General features: G+C 40.8%; 1 protein-coding gene across 1 annotated transcript; it reads left to right on the top strand.

Annotated features, from left to right (window-relative positions):
• Window positions 1-437: 437 nt before the first annotated feature.
• Window positions 438-14816, top strand: LOC110525619 (BCL2/adenovirus E1B 19 kDa protein-interacting protein 3-like). The gene is made up of 6 exons (XM_021605902.2): window positions 438-589; window positions 10652-10913; window positions 11016-11097; window positions 11222-11313; window positions 11756-11905; window positions 12685-14816. The coding sequence occupies exons 1-6, from the start codon at window positions 502-504 to the stop codon at window positions 12731-12733; spliced, it is 723 nt and encodes a 240-aa protein (XP_021461577.1). The 5' UTR covers window positions 438-501; the 3' UTR covers window positions 12734-14816.
• The last annotated feature ends 4184 nt before the right edge of the window (window positions 14817-19000 follow it).

Genomic DNA, 19000 nt, shown 5'->3' with positions numbered 1-19000 from the left:
AATGCACTTTTTATTTTTGTGAATTTATTTTATTTGTATGTTTTGTTTTTGAGGGACTCTTGATAAAGATTGGGAAATTCTGGGTGATTTAAAAGAAAAAGGAATACAGCAGTTTTTAAAGGTTCACAGTATAGGTATGTTTGCATTTGTCAAACAGAATAAAATACAGTTTAGGTTAATGAGTAATAAAGAATGAATAAAATAATTGTAATACGTTTCTGACTTCTTTCACAGTGAGATGACTTGTATTTGTATAATGTTCTCATATAGGAAAGTGTCTTGTCATTACATACACAAGCACCATTTGAAAATTGAGAAAATAAAGCAAGAGAAGACCATTTAAATGCGAAATGCAAGGAATACACATCACAAACAAATGTTTATTTGCGTTGGTGCATATTTTGAACAACAAATTAAAGTTCGTGAAATAATTTGGTGACGTCTCTTCTCAGGTGAGCCAATCATATATGATACGCCTGCGCGCGCTGTCGCTTGCGTGTCATGTTGACAAACGCTAAAGACGGAGCTGGCAACATGTCCGCCACTGCTGCTGCTCAGCAAAACAATAACGAGGAGCCTAGCCTAAACGGTAAGTATCACCGACAACCTTTTCGAACAATCAAGAGTTTTGAATACATGTCCAACAAATGTGCTTGATTTTCATGGTAAATGTTTTTAACAAAACATCGCAAAAGTTGCCTCCTAGGTTAGAATTTCTTCTGCTTCCTTAGGGCAGGAGGAGCTCTTAATATTGTTTAAACGTCACCCTTATTGCTCCAATTGATTTACTTTGAACGTTTGAGTGACAGGATTTCAACCAACCATGGAAGGATACCACTGAACTAGTTTGTCTTGGGGCGGGCTTAATCCATATCAAAACATGTCTGAAAAGAATTTATAAATGAAATGTGTCGAATCCGAACAAATTCCCTGTTTTAAATCATGTAATGTGTTTACATAACTCCAGCTACTCATGAGCTTTTATGGTTTGAGTTGCACACATTCAGTGCATTGTCGATTTTCTGAATCCACACACAGGCGAATGGAATGCACTCAATAGACAACGTTTTTGCCATGCGAAACACACATTTCTAGACGTTGCATACAGCATGTCTACGTATGTACGTTTTCCTGCAGAGAACGTGTGCATATAATATTTTTTTTTAAATCCAAGAGGTGGGACCAATTCGCTATTATTCGAGTCACAAGCAAGTCACAAATCAAGTTCCAAATAGAACGGGTCAAATACAAGTCGTGCATTCTAAGGGCAAGTTGTCACAAGTTTTTTTTAATGTAAATTCTTAAGTCAATAAAAAATGTGCTATGCAGGCAATGAATTGTTGCGCCGAATACATGCGCCGAATACAACCTTACAGTGAAATGCCTACTTACAAGCCCTTAACCGACAATACAGTTTTAAGAAAAGGGGGGGAGAATCTAATTATTAAGGAGCAACGATACAATAACAGTAGCGAGGCTATATACAGGGGGTTCCGGGACAGAGTCAATGTGCTGGGGCACCGGTTAGTCGCGGTAATTGATTTAATATGTACATGTTAGGTAGAGGTAAAGTAACTATGCATCGATAATAAACAGAGTTGCAGCAGCGTAAAAATGTGGGGTGGGGTCAATGCAAATAGTCCGGATAGCCATTTGATTAACTGTTCAAGAGTCTTATGGCTTGGGGTTGAAGCTGTTATTAAGAAACCTTTTTGACCTAGAGTGGCTGGAGTCCTTGGCAATTTTTTGGGGCCTTCTGGTATAGAGGTCCTGGGTGGCAGGAAGCTTGACCCCAGTGATGTACTGGGCCGTTCACACTACCCTCTGTGGTGCCTTGCGGTCGGAGGCTGAGCAGTTACCATACCAGACGGTGATGCCAGTGAAGATGCTCTCGATGGTGCAGCTGTTGAACTTTGAGGATCTGAGCAACCATGCCAAATCTTTTCAGTCTCCTGAGTGTGAATAGGCGTTGTCGTGCCCTCTTCACGACTGTCCTTGTCTATTTGAGACAACCATACAGCCATTTTCATTATTCTATCTTCAACACATTTTTGATTATGTTGTTCATTTTTACTACAAATTCAAATGTGAGCTTCGTAGGTAAATGCTCAATTTCAAGCACTTTTGACATAACAAAATACCAGTAGGCCTATGCTAGTAATTGTTGCTTGATGCCCCATTGCTGGTGAGTTTGCAAGGTAAACAGTTCATATTCTTGATCACCGAACAATTTTTGGATCTGCATATTCATTTATGGCAATCCTCTCTCCATACAATGAAATTTTATTTTATTGCTGTAAAGTAAATCAGCAATCTGTTTGCTAGCGGAAGGATGTTCTAACTTTTTGACCCCCACAAAGACGTAGTTCAAAGCTTACGCACAATCACTGCACAGATGTAGCCTGTCATTACAGCCATAAATAGTGATGCATTTTCAAACAACAAGATTTTGAAATTAACAGCGTTTTACACCTGCATTTTGAGATGAGTCATTCAAGTAAGCAGTCAATATCAACTAGGGATATCATGTCACGTTGACCATGTTTAAATGCACACATTATTCCAGATAGTAGCTCATATCCCGCTTAAGGTCTGATACTGTATAAGCTGTTTACATACATGCACCTTTTGATATCCCGCTCAATGAGTATCCCTCTAACCACAAATAAACAGAATATTCCTAATTTAAGTTCATATGGGTTAAATGGAATAATAACTGATATATGGACACTGACTGTAGGCCTATAACATCTCACATGTAGTCTAATATATTTTCTTGCAGTAAAATTATAAAATAAATGTTAATTTTGTCTCAGGAACAGGAGTGGAGAAATGTGATTTCTTTCAGCATCTCTTGAGAGAATGTGTGTGTAATATTATCTTTGACACTGTTCTGCAAGCAGACAATTTCAACCTTAAAATATGCACCCAGTACAAAACAGAAGTTTTATTAGAAATGTTTTTCTCAAATGTTTTTCTCCTTAAAACTGGTCAAACTGATGACATTTCTCACAGGACCAATCGTTCCAGTTTTTTTTTAATTACATTTTTATTCATTTACCCTTTATTTGGCAAGTCAATTAAGAACAAATTTACAATGACGGCCTAACCCGGCCAAACCCTCCCCTAGCCCATACGACGCTGGGCCAATTCAGCGCCGCTCTATGGGACTCTCGATCACGGCCAGTTGTGATAGTCTGAGATTGAACCAGGGTCTGTAGTGATGTGTCTTAGACTGCTGTGCCACTCGGGAGCTCAAACGTTATTGTTTTTGAGTTATTGCTTTTTCTCACCGGTCCCTAAACGAAACAGACAACTTCACTGGTGTTAACTAGATTACTAATGCATTTATTCTATCGTTGTAAGACATTATTCTGGTAAGCACTACTTTATTTAGTCTTCTGGGGCAACAAGTTATAATAGAAGAGAAGCTGCGTGTATCAAACTATAGTTGATAAACAAATGTAAGTTATAAGTTCTTATAGCCTTATCCTCCTCCTCCTCTGTTCCTCTGGTGATGTAGAGGTTAACCCAGGCTCTGCAGCCCTCAGCACCACTTCCATTCCCCAGGCGCTCTCATTTGTTGACTTCTCTAACTGTAAAAGCCTTGGTTTCATGCATGTTAACATTAGAAGCCTCCTCCCTAAGTTTGTTTTATTCAATGCTTTAGCACACACCGCCGACCCTGATGTCCTAGCCGTATCTGAATCCTGGCTTATGAAGGCCACCAAAAATCCTGAAATTTCCATCCCCAACTACAACATTTTCCGACAAGATAGAACTGCCAAAGGGGGCGGAGTTGCAATCTACTGCAGAGAGAGCCTGCAGGGTTCAGTCATGCTATCCAGGTCTGTGTCCAAACAATTCGAGCTTCTACTTTTGTGGCTTGTTATAGACCCCCTTCAGCACCCAGCTGTGCCCTGGACACCATATGTGAATTGATTGCCCCCCATCTATCTTCAGAGTTCGTACTGTTAGGTGACCTAAACTGGGATATGCTTAACACCCCGGCCGTCCTACAATCTAAGATAGATGCCCTCAATCTCACACAAATTATTAAGAAGCCTACCAGGTACAACCCTAAATCCGTAACCATGGGCACCCTCTTAGATATCATCCTGACCAACTTGCCCTCTAAATACACCTCTGCTGTCTTCAACCAGGATCTCAGCGATCACTGCCTCATTGACTGCGTGAATGATGGGTCTGCGGTCAAATGACCACACCTCATCATTGTCAAACGCTCCCTAAAACACTTCAGCGAGCAGGTCTTTCTAATCGACCTGGCCCGGGTATCCTGGAAGGATATTGACCTTATCCCGTCAGTAGATTATGCCTGGTTTCTCTTTAAAAGTGCTTTCCTCTCCATCTTAAATAAGCATGCCCTAGTCAAAAAAAATGTAGACCTAAGAACAGATACAGCCCTTGGTTCACCCCAGACTTGACTGCCCTTGACCAGTACAAAAACATCCTGTGGCGTTCTGCATTAGCATCGAATAGCTCCTGCGATATGCAACTTTTCAGGGAAGTCAGGAATCAATATAGTCAGTTAGGAAAGCTAAGGCTAGCTTTTTCAAACAGAAATGTGAATTCTGTAGCACTAATTCTAAAAAGTTTTGGGTCACTAACGTCCATGGAGAATAAGAGCACCTCCTCCCAGCTGCCCACTGCACTGAGGCTAGTAAACACTGTCACCGCCGATAAATCTACGATAATGGATTATTTCAATAAGCATTTTTCTACAGTTGGTCATGCTTTCCACCTGGCTACCCCTACCCCGGCCAGCAGCTCAGCACCCTCTGCAGCAACTTGCCCAAGCCCCCCCCCCCTCCCCATTTCTCCTTCACCCAAATCCAGACAGCTGATGTTCTGAAAGAGCTGCAAAATCTGGATCCCTCCAAATCAGCTGTGCTAAATAATCTGGACCCTCCCTTTTTAAATTTATCCACTGAAATTGTTGCAACCTCTATTACTAGCCTGTTCAACCTCTTTCGTATCGTCTGAGATCCCCAAAGATTGGAAAGATGCCGCTGATATCCCCCTCTTCAAAGGGGAAACACTCTAGACCAAAACTTATAGACCTATATCCATCCTGCCCTGCCTTTCTAAAATCTTTGAAAGCCAAGTTAAAAACAGATCAATGACCATTTTGAATCCCACCGTACCTTCTCCACTATGCAATCTGGTTTCCAAGCTGGTCATGGGTGCACCGCAGCCACGCTCAAGGTCCTAAACGATATATATATAACCGCCATCGATAAGAGACACTACTGTGCAGTTGTCTTCATTGGCCTGGCCAAGGCATTCGAATGTGTTAACCTGTGTTAACAAACCTCCAAACGAGATTCAATGCCATACAACACTCCTTCCATGGCCTCCAAGTGCTTTTAAATGCTAGTAAAACTAAATGCATGCCCTTGAACCGATTGCTGCCTGCCCGACTAGCATCACACCTCTGGATGGTTCTGACTTAGAATATGTGGACAACTACAAATACCTAGGTGTCTGGTTAGACTGTAAACTCTCATTCCAGACTCGCATTAAGCATCTCCAATCCAAAATGAAATCTATAATCGGCTTCCTATTTCGCAACAAAGCCTCCTTCACTCTTGCTGCCAAATACACCCTCGTAAAACTGATCATCCTACCGATCCTTGACTTCGGCGATGTCATTTACAAAATAGCCTCCAGCACTCTACTCGGCAAATTGGATGCAGTCTATCACAGTGCCATCTGTTTTGTCACCATAGCCCCATATACTACCCACCACTGCGACCTGTATGCTCTCATTGGCTGGCCATCGCTACATATTCTTCGCCAAACACACTGCCTCCAGGTCATCTATAAGTCTTTGCTAGGTAAAGCCCTGCCTTATCTCAGCTCACTGGTCACGATAGCAACACCCACCTGTAGCACGGACTCCAGCAAGTATTTTTCACTGTTCATTCCCAAAGCCAACACTTCCTTTGGCTGCCTTTCTTTCCAGTTCTCTGCTGCCAATGACTGGAATGTATTGCAAAAGTCACTGAAGTGAGAGAGACCTATCTCCCTCACTAACTTTTTGCATCAGCTGTCAGAGCAGCTTGGGGGGCTTGGGCACTGTACCTGTAGACAGCCGATCTGTAAATAGCACACCCACTTACCTCATCCCCATATTGTTATTTATACTCTTGCTCTTTTGCACCCAAGTATATTTACTTGCACATCACCATCTACACATCTATCACTCCAGTGTTAATGCTACATTGTAATTATTTTGCCTCTATGGCCTATTAATTGCCTTACCTCCCTACTCTTCTACATTTGCATACACAGTACATAGATGTTTCTATTGTGTTATTGACTGTATGTTTGTTTATGTGTCACTCTGTTGTTTTTGTTGCACTGCTTTGCTTTATCTTGGTATGGTCGCAGTTGTAAATGAAAACTTGTTCTCAACTGGCCTACCTGGTTGAATAAAGGTAAAATAAAATACATCCGAAACTTGTCTAAATTAGGGGTGAATGTAGCAATTATGCTCTGCGGTTCAGTACGGAGTATCAGCAAAGTGAATTATGGTGGATTGAACTGGTAGGTAGTTATTTTTGAAGTGATTTGTTTGACAATCAGATGAAAACATCACACAACACCCATAAAATGCAATTCTCAGCCTGCGCAGACCGTGTAAAGCAACAGTAAACAGGATAAAATGTTCACATGCCACAGTATCCCATCTAAGATCAACATATCCCAGGCATCTTATCCGGGTTCTCATAACCGGGATACAAGCTTTTAATTTTTTTTTTAAAGGATATGATGTTTACATGTGTCCACTCAAAAGCAGAATACTTGAGATCCCGAATAATAACGGGATATTGGTTTGCATGTTAACATGGTCATTGTCACTTCTCTGGAGTCCAGAGCAAGCAGGATCATACTTGTAAGAAGCGGATGTTGCAGGATTGAATGGAAAGCATGATGTGTCTTTAGCCATTTTTCTTCCTCACAAATATCTTAATTAGTTTGCCAGAATGCTACATCTTCATCTCAAAAGAATTTGAAGGGTGTGTGATGTTACAGCTATCTTTAGACGTAATATAGCCAGTACCACCACTGAGGTGTATAATTAACCCACCCAAACTAGGCCTATCTGAAATATGATCAATGAAATCACCAGGTAGCCTATTGTTGTGACAAAGATGTGTCTGTAGCAGATTGCTAAATGGTACTTAATATGGAATAATGTAGGGAGGCTACATTAATGGCAGGCAAAACCGGAGAAAATTAAACAAGTGCTTTCTGGTCACTAATCTGAATATGTGTGCCCGCCTTTGCGCGCCAATGCTGATGATTGGTCAACAGTCAAGATGCACAACTTTTTGGTTCTGAAGCACAGATTAGATGATTTTGAAACAAGAATTTGGTGCATTTCCGTAGGCCTATGTTAGTGACCAGGTTGAATAAGCGAAGGTATAAATATAAAATACAAATGGTAGGCTACACTCACAACCCACCCAAAACCTTTTCACTGAGCAAGTTCACCTGATCTGTGTTGACTGATAGTTTGCTGGTCCAATTAGAGGACCAAGTGTGTGTTTCACTTTTTTAAGTTTTTTTTTGCAAGTGTGATACAGTGGCTGCGTGGAGAGTAATTCACGGAGACTCTATGCCACAAAGTAAGTGACAAAACATTATAAAACCTGGCCAGATAAGTCTCCAGTCAAATAAGAGTCCCGAGCATTAAGGCTCCAAGTTATTTTATTTTTTATTTCATGCTGAGTCTCAAGTCATCAAGTCATTCGACTCAAGTCCACACCTATCAATTGCCCATAACACTTAGTGATAGGTTAGTGTGTCATCATACCATATCCTTACAAGGCTTTCTCATAATAAGATTTATACTAGATTAGGCTTCTCAATGTCTCAATCTAATCAGTAATAAAAATGTTAGTTTTTTTTTTTTTTGGTAGGGGTGGTAAATCTGTTTGGGTAGGAACTGTCAAAAGTAAACCTTGCAGATAACGCAATAGGTATATTGTCTACTTCCACCCACAATGACTGCTACTGTATGCTGAACAGTCAATATTGACATGACCATCAGATGCAGTTTCTAAACTGCCCACACAGTCCACGTTGGAGGCAAAAGCACAAGATTAAGATGGTATAGGTTTGTATTATCGGTGTCCTTGTATAGTACTTTCTGTTCCTTTTTGTCCCTTTTTATACAGTATGGAGATGCAGAGTGGATTTCTGGTAGAATGCACAGGGAAAGTCCTAGAAGAGGTTTAGTTAGTTGAATGTTGCTCAGGCGTAACTGGCTAAATAGTCAGGCCCTGGATTTGATGGCCCTGGATTCGATGCTTAGCTTGGTTGCAGAGATTGCATAACTCCCCTCCCTCCTACCCGTACATGGGAGCAGTTTGGATTCCATTCAGGCAGCCTGCTGTTAGAGGCAGTAGCACTATCATTATGAAATGTAGGCTATCATCTGGATAGTGTTTATTTATAGAGAAGCAATCAAATGAAGCAAAATGATGAATAAGAGGCATACTTTTTCAGATGATGGATAGACACAACATCTCTATGCACATTATGTAAGGGCCTAGATTGGCAATGGAACCACATAACCTCACTGACAGTGGCATTCAGGCCACCCCTACTAACCTTGTCCCCAGGCTCGAATTAGAGGGAGAGCTGGCTGGTGGACGAGATTACCCCATTACAAGCCCAATTGATGTCCCCAAGAGAGGAAGTCAGGAATGTTTTGCTTAATAGCCGTGGGTGCTTTTTTATGACTGTGAGCAAAGACTGAGAGCATGCTTTGTTCCAGTTGCGGCTTAAAGCATACTAGACTTTGAGTCCAGTGCCTTTTTCTAAACTGAAATCTACTGAAGTCTGCTATACTATATATACAAAAGTATGTGAACACCCTTTCAAATAAGTGGATTTGGCTTTTTCAGCCACACCTGTTGCATGGCTGTATGCCATCTCCATAGACAAACATTGTACTGCCAATGGCTTTACTGAAGAGCTCAGTCGCTTTCAACGTGGCACCGTCCTATGCCACCTTTCCAACAAGTCAGTTCATCAGATTTCTGCCCTGCTAGAGCTTCCCCGGTCAACTGTAAGTGCTGTTATTTTGAAGTTGAAACATCTAAGAGCAACAACGGCTTACTCGCAAAGTGGTAGACCACACAAGCTCACAGCTGGACCACTGAGTGCTGAAGCACATAAAAATCGTCTGTCCTCAGTTGCAACACTCACTACTGAGTTACAAACTGCCTCTGGAAGCAACGTCAGCACAACAACTGTTCGTTGGGAGCTTCATGAAATGGGTTTCCATGGCCAGGCAGCCGCAAACAAGCCCAAGTTCACCATGTGCAATGCCAAGCGCCGGCTGTAGTGGTGTAAAGCTTGCCGCCATTGGACTCTGGAGCAGTGGAAATGCGTTCTCTGGAGTGATGTTTCACTCATCACCATCTGGTAGTCCAAAGGATGAATCTGGGTTTGGTGGATGCCAGGAGAACGCTACCTGTCCGAATGCATAGTGCCAACTGTAAAGTTTGGCGAATGCCCTTTCCTGTTTCAGCATGACAATGCCCCCGTGCACAAAGCGAGGTCCATACAGAAATGGTTTGTCAAGATTGGTTGTGGAAGAACTTGACTGGCCTGCACAGAGCCCTGACCTCAATCCCATCGAACACCTTTGGGAGGAATTGGAATGCTGAAGATGAGCCAGGCCTAATCGCCCAACATCAGTGCCCAACTTTACTAATGCTCTTGTGGCTAAATGGAAGCAAGTCCGTGCAGCAATGTTCCAACATCTAGTGGAAAGCTTTCCCAGAATAGTCGAGGCTGTTATAGCAGCGAAGGGGGGACCAACTCCATATTAATGCCCATGATTTTGGAATGAGATGTTTGAGCAGGTGTCCACATACTTTTGGTCATGTAATGTATGTTTGTTTTTGTTAATGAAGGCAATCATTTCAGTAACATGCACATGCAACCTTAGGTCTACAAAGATCCTCTATTGGTGTCCTTAACATCTAAAACCCATGCATGCATGTCTATTTTTTGTTTTACAAAATGATTCTGCTTTCATGTATATGGAGTTAGGCCTAATCCTCGGCAGCATAGGGTGGCCATCCACTGACTCTCCATGTTAACATGCACTGCTGTATGTTCCATACAGTGACTTCATTACACATACTGTGAGTGGCTGAGACAAACAAGGCCAGACCAAGCACAGACATGTCTCATGCATCTGAGATAAAAAGTCCTAAACGGTAGAAGGGATGCATTCCTCTGCCAGGGGCTCTCTGCTGTAGACTAAGATGAAATGTAAATGTCTGGATCTCTGTTCGGGCTCAGTGAGTCTTTTTGTGTCATGATGACTTCTCTCTTTGTTGACTTTGTAGCTAATTGCAAGCACTTACAGCAGCTATTTGGTGTTTTCCCCAAGTACCACTGCCTTCATTCTCCAGCTTGCTCATTTGAATTACAATAGTAGCTGCAAGTTCTCTTCTCAAAATGCAGTGTTTTTGGTGACGGTGCAGTAAGCCATGCATCGAATTTGAGAATGTCACTTCATCTTTACCATTAGACTTATGTCACTAACATTTGTACTAATACACATACTTCCTCTAAACCCCACTGCCATCTTTGTTTTCAGGGTCATGGGTGGAGCTGGAGATGAATGGAAACAACAGGAACCAAGCCCTGCTGCCAAACTCCACCACACCCTCTCCTGCCCAGGGGAACGGGAATGAGGGGGAGAGTCAGGCCCTGGAGGTGGTGCCAGAGGAGGTGGAGGAGAGTCTGACAGCGGCACTGGAGCATGTGCCCTCATCCTCCTCTATCCACAATGGAGACATGGAGAAGATCCTGCTGGATGCCCAGCACGAGTCCAGCCAGAGCAGCTCCTCCTGCGACAGGTAAGGGAGTGTCATGTTTTTAGTGTACTCCCTAAACTCTGTCCTCCATGTTGAGGTGTTTGTATAATTTGTGTATTCATTTCCTCCTGTGTTGCACCTCAGTCCTCACAGACCTCCCAGTCCAGATCAGGATGACGGCCAAATCACCTTTGATGTGGAGATGTCCAGTCGGAGAGGGAGCCAGGTACAACAACCCAGCCTGCCCTCATGTCTCTCTTCCTCCATCAATGCCCCTGTCTACACTGTTACACTATAGGCATACAGTAATTCTCTGTTCACATGTGCTCTCTCTCTCCCCCCATCTGCAGTTAGAGGAGGAAGGTCCAGAGAAAAACAAAGAGGATATCATGATGAACAAAGTTGCAGATTGGTCCAGTCGGCCTGAAAACGTTCCACCCAAGTAAGGAGACACACGGCACACTCTAACACAGTGTTGGGCAAACTACTATCCGGCCCGCGAGCCCATTCAATCCAGCCGGAGGGAGATATAAAGTATAAACATAGAAAATGTAGAAATTACTATATATATATATATATATATGTATATATGCTCTTTTTCTTCCCCAGCAAAAAACTGTGCGGCCCTTTCAAAATCCCTATGTGGCCTTTAAAGTTTTCCCACCCCTGTTCTAACACAAAACTGCTAGCCTAAATCATAGCAAAAATAGGCAAATGCCAATTTTCTGTGGGATAACAATGCAATTTGTTTCAAGATGGTGAACATGTTCAGTGATTTAAAAAACATATATATATATATATATATATATATATATATATATATATATATATATATATATATATATATATATATATATTTATTATTATTATTTTTTTTTTTGTAGGGAGTTCCACTTCCGTCACCCCAGACGCTCAGTATCCCTAAGCATGAGAAATAGTGGAGCCATGAAGAAAGGGGGTATCTTCTCTGCTGACTTCCTCAAAGTCTTCATCCCTTCCTTACTGCTATCTCACATTATTGCCCTTGGCATTGGGTGAGTGACTGTTCCATCTTACACAACTAGCAAATCAAATGGATATGTGAGTATTTGTAGATTGTCTGCTGTTGAATCATTGTCATTAGTGCTGAGCGATTAGTGCTTTTTTGTGATCTGTTCGATTATACGTTTTTTGATTTTGCCCTATCACAATAAAACAATTAAAAGTCCCATGGTAGTGACTGCCCATTATTACTTATTAACCATAATTTCACATTACGTTAGTTGTGTATTACATTAGTTTTATTTGATAACTTGAAATGATATAATAAAGTAATCTTATTTCTCTAGAGCTGCTGCATATACTGTCTGACAAAATCACTTTTGTATTTCTTAAATAAGGCATACTTTTATGACTGCTGAATACCAAACTATCAATCACTTAGATCATGTGTTTTCAGGTAGACATACCTTTGCAAAGCAACAGCTGCTCTCTATATCCCCTCACGATCGTGCATTCTTCTGCCTCTTCTGTAGCAGGCATAAGAGACTGGACAAGGTAGATAGATGCGCAATGGATTACGGTTATTGTAGTTGATTACCATGTTTTTGCACTAAACAATGTGGAATATTGGCCTGTTGGAAACTACAACTCCCTACTACATCACACAGTTCAGGCTGGGTCTGATTTATCTTTAGAGAAAATGTTCAATGCGCGCATTGAACTCACAGAAGGAAAAACGGAATAAAATGAACCATCGTCGCTCAATTAGCTGTTAAAAAAAACTGTCAGTTAATCGCTCAGCATTGTCATGCTGTACTTATTGTCTCCTTAGGGTCTACATTGGGAAGAGACTCCCCACGCCTTCCACCAGCTCTTTCTAAACCCAAAGTGAAGCAGTATCTGGAAGTCGCATCAAAATTATCCTGTTGACTAGTTGTTACAATGTCTTCATGTGCTTAAATGTCCTCTTTTCCTCTGCATCCATTGTATGCCTAGCTATCTCCTTTCAACTGTTTTTTTCCCCCCTTTTAGTTATTTGTACCACTATCTGACAATGACTTACCCACGTTTTTTGATGTAGTGTGCTTTTGGAGGGTTCATAATTCATAAATGACTGGGAACTTTTTACCTTTTGACACAGATTGGCTTTGAACAGTAATGACCACTAGCAGCACATAATAGTTAACAGCACCTACCTGAATCTGAGTGTTGTACTTCTGGACAAAATTATTCCTCAAAAGCTGTTTATACTGTACTGCACAAACACTGTGACTGGTATTGGATGGCACAGGGCCTGGGGGTTTGGGAATTTCTCTTAGATTTCTACACAGATTACTTGGCTTAGACCTAGAGATTGTGCTTTGAGAAATCAAGAATTCCTCTACTGCTCCCTACTCCAAGTCAGTAAATTTCATGGTGACTTTTACCTGAACCAAAATAAGCTACATATCTGCAGTACGTCTTTCAATTGGCATTGAGAATTGCAGTAACTGTGAATCAAGTGGTATTGTTGTTCGGATTTGTTATTTTATTACATGGTTTGGAATAATATTCAGCCCAGACTTGTCAATTCAGGTTAAGTTTGCTTGTAATTCTAGCCTATTCTTGTTATACCTAATTTGTGTAATTTAGTAGCACCAAATAATTTTCTCTGAAGGTGGTCTCTTGGTGAAAGGGTGTGAATAGTGATGCTAGTAGCTACTACAGATTTCCATTGATTAACAGGAAAACATCCCAGTAGATGCTGAAAGAATAGTAAATCTAAATGCAGTACAGGGTAAAGTACGGGGTAAGGAAAAGTTTGAATGAAGACTTTATGTACAGTAGTTGATACCAATATACACAACCTGCCTGTTTAACGACACACATGCCACACATTCTTCCTTTTTGTTTTTCATATCTAATTTATTTTCTTCAAGCTGATTCTATAAACCTTTTGAATGTAAGTTTTCCCGTGTGGTAACACGCCCTCAGTGTATAGGTCCAGCCACCATACAGAGTAGGATGTATTGGTGGAATGATGTTATAACTGGCCACAAATAATTCAGTTTTGTTTCCTTTTGGTACACAAAATGACTACTGCATAGTGCCAAATATAGATTTATTTTAATCTCAGCGCTTTCATTACAAAGGTAACACGCACAGTGATTTCTCAACTCTTGGACAAGTTTAACTAACAAAAACTGTTTCATGCACTCATATCTCCATTCCTGATAAGTCCTGGTTCTGACATGTCCTCCGGTGAACATTTTGTGTATGCATGAAATATGTTTCCATTCTCCATAGGCATACATTTACATAAAGCGGACCATATGTAAGTAATGATTTTTGACCTATTTGGTACTGAAATAATTTTATGAAATCTGATAAAGGACCCTTTTTCTTTTTTTTGCAATAGTAAAAAGCTTTTTTTCATACACTAAGTAATTATTCTCACATAGCGTGCAATAGGAACTCCTGAGAAAGTATCTTTACAGAACCAGCACTCCACCCCTGCTTGATTATTTAGGGTTTTGTTTTTTAACTTTGGGGGGGGGAGGGTGAGTGGACAATGGGGATAGATGTGGTGATTGTAGTAGGGTTCTTTTTTTTTGAGTGGGATTGTTTTTTGTGCCTCTGTTCTTGGTTTGTGCCAACTCAAAGTAACTCCCATTGTATGCATGCCTTTAGCTTGTAATTGGCATTGATTAACTTATTATCATTCATGAGATGCCAAAGGCTGTCATAGCTTTCATTTAATATTGTCAAGTCCATCCTGTATCTAACGCAGAAGAAGTATGTGCATTATCATTGGTTTCATTTTTTTTCTTTGATAATCCAAAATACAAACTGAAAGATGCTTGGTCTTTTCCTTGAACATGTTTTGTTTGTGATATTGATTCTAGTAGCAAGAACTTTCAGTCTTGTTTGATAGTTTTTCCAATTTGATGAAAATCTGACATTAAAATGAGAAATTAACCGCAATTCACTCCAATGTGGTTTTTGAATGGTGAAAACGGATATAACAGAAATGCATTGTAAAACATTGTCATCAGAAGATGGTGGGTGATGGATTAGTGTCAAGTACTCTGTATCTTGATGCATGAAAAGTAGAAAGAATAGGCAGTGGCAGAGGTGTTTCACATTAATTGGCAGATGTTTATTGAACCTAGACAGCGACTGGGTAGATGTAACAGTACCGTCTCTCCATATTTTCAAACAGTGACGCACTAAATCAATAATATGGTGAAATGAACCACTTTGCATTGATCTGAATATCGGTGAAAGGTTGTAGATTGTTGCAAGCAAGGTTTATTGCTGTTATCTCTGACTTGAATAATTTAAACAATGTCAAGTCAACCCTTTTACCAAGTTACAGTGCCTTGCGAAAGTATTCGGCCCCCTTGAACTTTGCGACCTTTTGCCACATTTCAGGCTTCAAACATAAAGATATAAAGCTGTATTTTTTTGTGAAGAATCAACAACAAGTGGGACACAATCATGAAGTGGAACGACATTTATTGGATATTTCAAACTTTTTTAACAAATCAAAAACTGAAAAATTGGGCGTGCAAAATTATTCAGCCCCCTTAAGTTAATACTTTGTAGCGCCACCTTTTGCTGCGATTACAGCTGTAAGTCGCTTGGGGTATGTCTCTATCAGTTTTGCACATCGAGAGACTGAAATTTTTTCCCATTCCTCCTTGCAAAACAGCTCGAGCTCAGTGAGGTTGGATGGAGAGCATTTGTGAACAGCAGTTTTCAGTTCTTTCCACAGATTCTCGATTGGATTCAGGTCTGGACTTTGACTTGGCCATTCTAACACCTGGATATGTTTATTTTTGAACCATTCCATTGTAGATTTTGCTTTATGTTTTGGATCATTGTCTTGTTGGAAGACAAATCTCCGTCCCAGTCTCAGGTCTTTTGCAGACTCCATCAGGTTTTCTTCCAGAATGGTCCTGTATTTGGCTCCATCCATCTTCCCATCAACTTTAACTATCTTCCCTGTCCCTGCTGAAGAAAAGCAGGCCCAAACCATGATGCTGCCACCACCATGTTTGACAGTGGGGATGGTGTGTTCAGCTGTGTTGCTTTTACGCCAAACATAACGTTTTGCATTGTTGCCAAAACGTTCCATTTTGGTTTCATCTGACCAGAGCACCATCTTCCACATGTTTGGCGTGTCTCCCAGGTGGCTTGTGGCAAACTTTAAACAACACTTTTTATGGATATCTTTAAGAAATGGCTTTCTTCTTGCCACTCTTCCATAAAGGCCAGATTTGTGCAATATACGACTGATTGTTGTCCTATGGACAGAGTCTCCCACCTCAGCTGTAGATCTCTGCAGTTCATCCAGAGTGATCATGGGCCTCTTGGCTGCGTCTCTGATCAGTCTTCTCCTTGTATGAGCTGAAAGTTTAGAGGGACGGCCAGGTCTTGGTAGATTTGCAGTGGTCTGATACTCCTTCCATTTCAATATTATCGCTTGCACAGTGCTCCTTGGGATGTTTAAAGCTTGGGAAATCTTTTTGTATCAAAATCCGGCTTTAAACTTCTTCACAACTGTATCTCGGACCTGCCTGGTGTATTCCTTGTTCTTCATGATGCTCTCTGCGCTTTTAACGGACCTCTGAGACGATCACAGTGCAGGTGCATTTATACGGAGACTTGATTACACACAGGTGGATTGTATTTATCATCATTAGTCATTTAGGTCAACATTGGATCATTCAGAGATCCTCACTGAACTACTGGAGAGAGTTTGCTGCACTGAAAGTAAAGGGGCTGAATAATTTTGCACGCCCAATTTTCCAGTTTTTGATTTGTTAAAAAAGTTTGAAATATCCAATAAATGTCTTTCCACTTCATGATTGTGTCCCACTTGTTGTTGATTCTTCACAAAAAAAATACAGTTTTATATCTTTATGTTTGAAGCCTGAAATGTGGCAAAAGGTCGCAAAGTTCAAGGGGGCCGAATACTTTCGCAAGGCACTGTACTTAGCAGTTGAGGTTTAGAGGAAATAGTGTAAATAGAAAAGTACTATATTAAGATGTCTGTCCTCTTAGCCTCAGCGTGCTGTCTCAAAATGAATGCTTACGTTTTTCTCTGTGTATGCCGAAAGTGGTTTGTAAGGAACAGATCCTTCTTGGTTCATCCCATTAATTCATGTTTCTATTATACTCTGAGGGATAAATACCTCTTTTAACCCATGGCAACAGAGGAGAGGTTTGGGGATTTCAGACATCTCGATTGGCTTACAGCAGATGTTCTGATGTTGAAAGAAGTGGTACAGTGCATTCGGAAAATATTCAGACCCCCTCGACTTTTTCCACATTTTGTTACGTTAGAGCCTTATTCTAAAATGGATTAAATAGTTTCCCCCTCAATCTACACACTATACCCCCATAATGACAAAGCAAAAACAGGTTTTTAGATTTTGTGTTGCACATTTTATTAAAAATAAACTGAAATCACATTTACATAAGTATTCAGACCCTTTACTCAGTACTTTGAAGCACCTTTGGCAGCAATTACAGCCTTAAGTCTTGGGTATGATGCTACAAGCTTGGCACACCTGTATTTGGGGAGTTTCTCCCATTCTTCTCTGCAGATCCTTTCCAACTCTGTCAGATTGGATGGGGAGAGTCGCTACACAGTCTGAGGTCCTGAGGGCTCTGGAGCAGGCTTTCAAGGATCTCTGTATTTTGCTCCATTCATCTTTCCATTGATGCTGACTAGTCACCCAGTCCCTGCCGCTGAAAAACATCCCCACAGCATGATGCTGCCGCCATGCTTCACTGTAGGGATGGTGCCAGGTTTCCTCCAGACGCTTGGCATTCAGGCCAAGGATTTAAATCTTGGTTTCATCAGACCAGAGAATCTTGTTTCTCATGGTCAGAGTCCTTTTTGGGTGTATTTTGGAAAACTCCAAGTTGGCTATCATGCTTTTTACTGAGTGGCTTCTATCTGGCCACAAGCATAAAGGCCTGATTGGTGGAGTGCTGTTGAGATTGTTGTCCTTCTGGAAGGTTCTCCACATAGGAGCTGTCAGAATGACTATCTGGTTTTTGGTCACCTCCCTAACCAAGGCCCTTCTCCCCTGATTGCTCATTTTGGCTGGGCTGCCAGTTATATGAACTGTCTTGGTGGTTCCAAACTTCTTCCATTTAAGAATGGAGGCCAGTGTTCTTGAGGACCTGCAATGCTGCAGAATTTTTTTTGGTACCCTTCCACAGATCTGTGCCTTGTCACAATCCCCTCTCGGAGCTCTACGGACAATTCCTTCGACCTCATGGCTTGGTTTTTGCTCTGACATGCACTGTCAACTGTGGGACCTCCATATATCCAGGTGTGTGCCATTCCAAATCATGTACAATCATTGAATTCACTACAGGTGGATACAACTATCAAGTTGTACAAACATCTCATGGATGATCAATGGAAACAGGATGCACTTGAGCTCAATTTCAAGTCTCATAGCAAAGGGTCTGAATAATTATGTAAAGGTATTTCAGATTTATTTTTTAATACATTTGCAAACATTTCTAAACCTGTTTTGGCTTATTATGGGGCATTGTGTTTAGATTGAGGGGGAAAATAATTGAATCCATTTTAGAAAAGGCTGTAACATAAAAATGTGAAAAGGGGAAGGGGTCTGAATACTTTCTGAATGCACTGTATGTGTTAATTTCTACCTACATGGACAAACTGCTACTTGGCCACATGGCTATGCGTATGAGTGAATGGCTTCCTTCCTCATTTTAAAAGCAATCCAATTGCATTTATATTACACTAAATTAAACAGAATATGCACAATACATTACTGAATTAATTAAAGCAACATGCACACCTGACTGTCATATTGTTTGATGAAACATAACAGCATTTAATCCATAAGGCTTCCACACACTATGTATATTACTAAATACACAAGTGGTTTCAATCATCAAAGGTGTAACAAATTTAAACCTGATTTCAGATTTATTACCAGTTCATACCAATTTAATGTCACCACTTGCACTGCTATAATAAACAAATGCAGGTTAATTGGTCAAACATGGAACGCCAGTTCATGCGCTCATGTCAATCGACTTTGCTTGTCCTTTCTAATTAAAGGAAGTTGCATTGTTTCAGACAAGTCAAATAAGCATCAGTGTCACTCCTA

This window comes from Oncorhynchus mykiss, chromosome 6 (genome assembly GCF_013265735.2).
Source record: "Oncorhynchus mykiss isolate Arlee chromosome 6, USDA_OmykA_1.1, whole genome shotgun sequence".
In the NCBI taxonomy this organism is placed as follows: Eukaryota; Metazoa; Chordata; class Actinopteri; order Salmoniformes; family Salmonidae; genus Oncorhynchus; species Oncorhynchus mykiss.
Note: the sequence above shows the minus strand (reverse complement) of the source record. Positions and strands in the feature narration are given on the sequence as shown.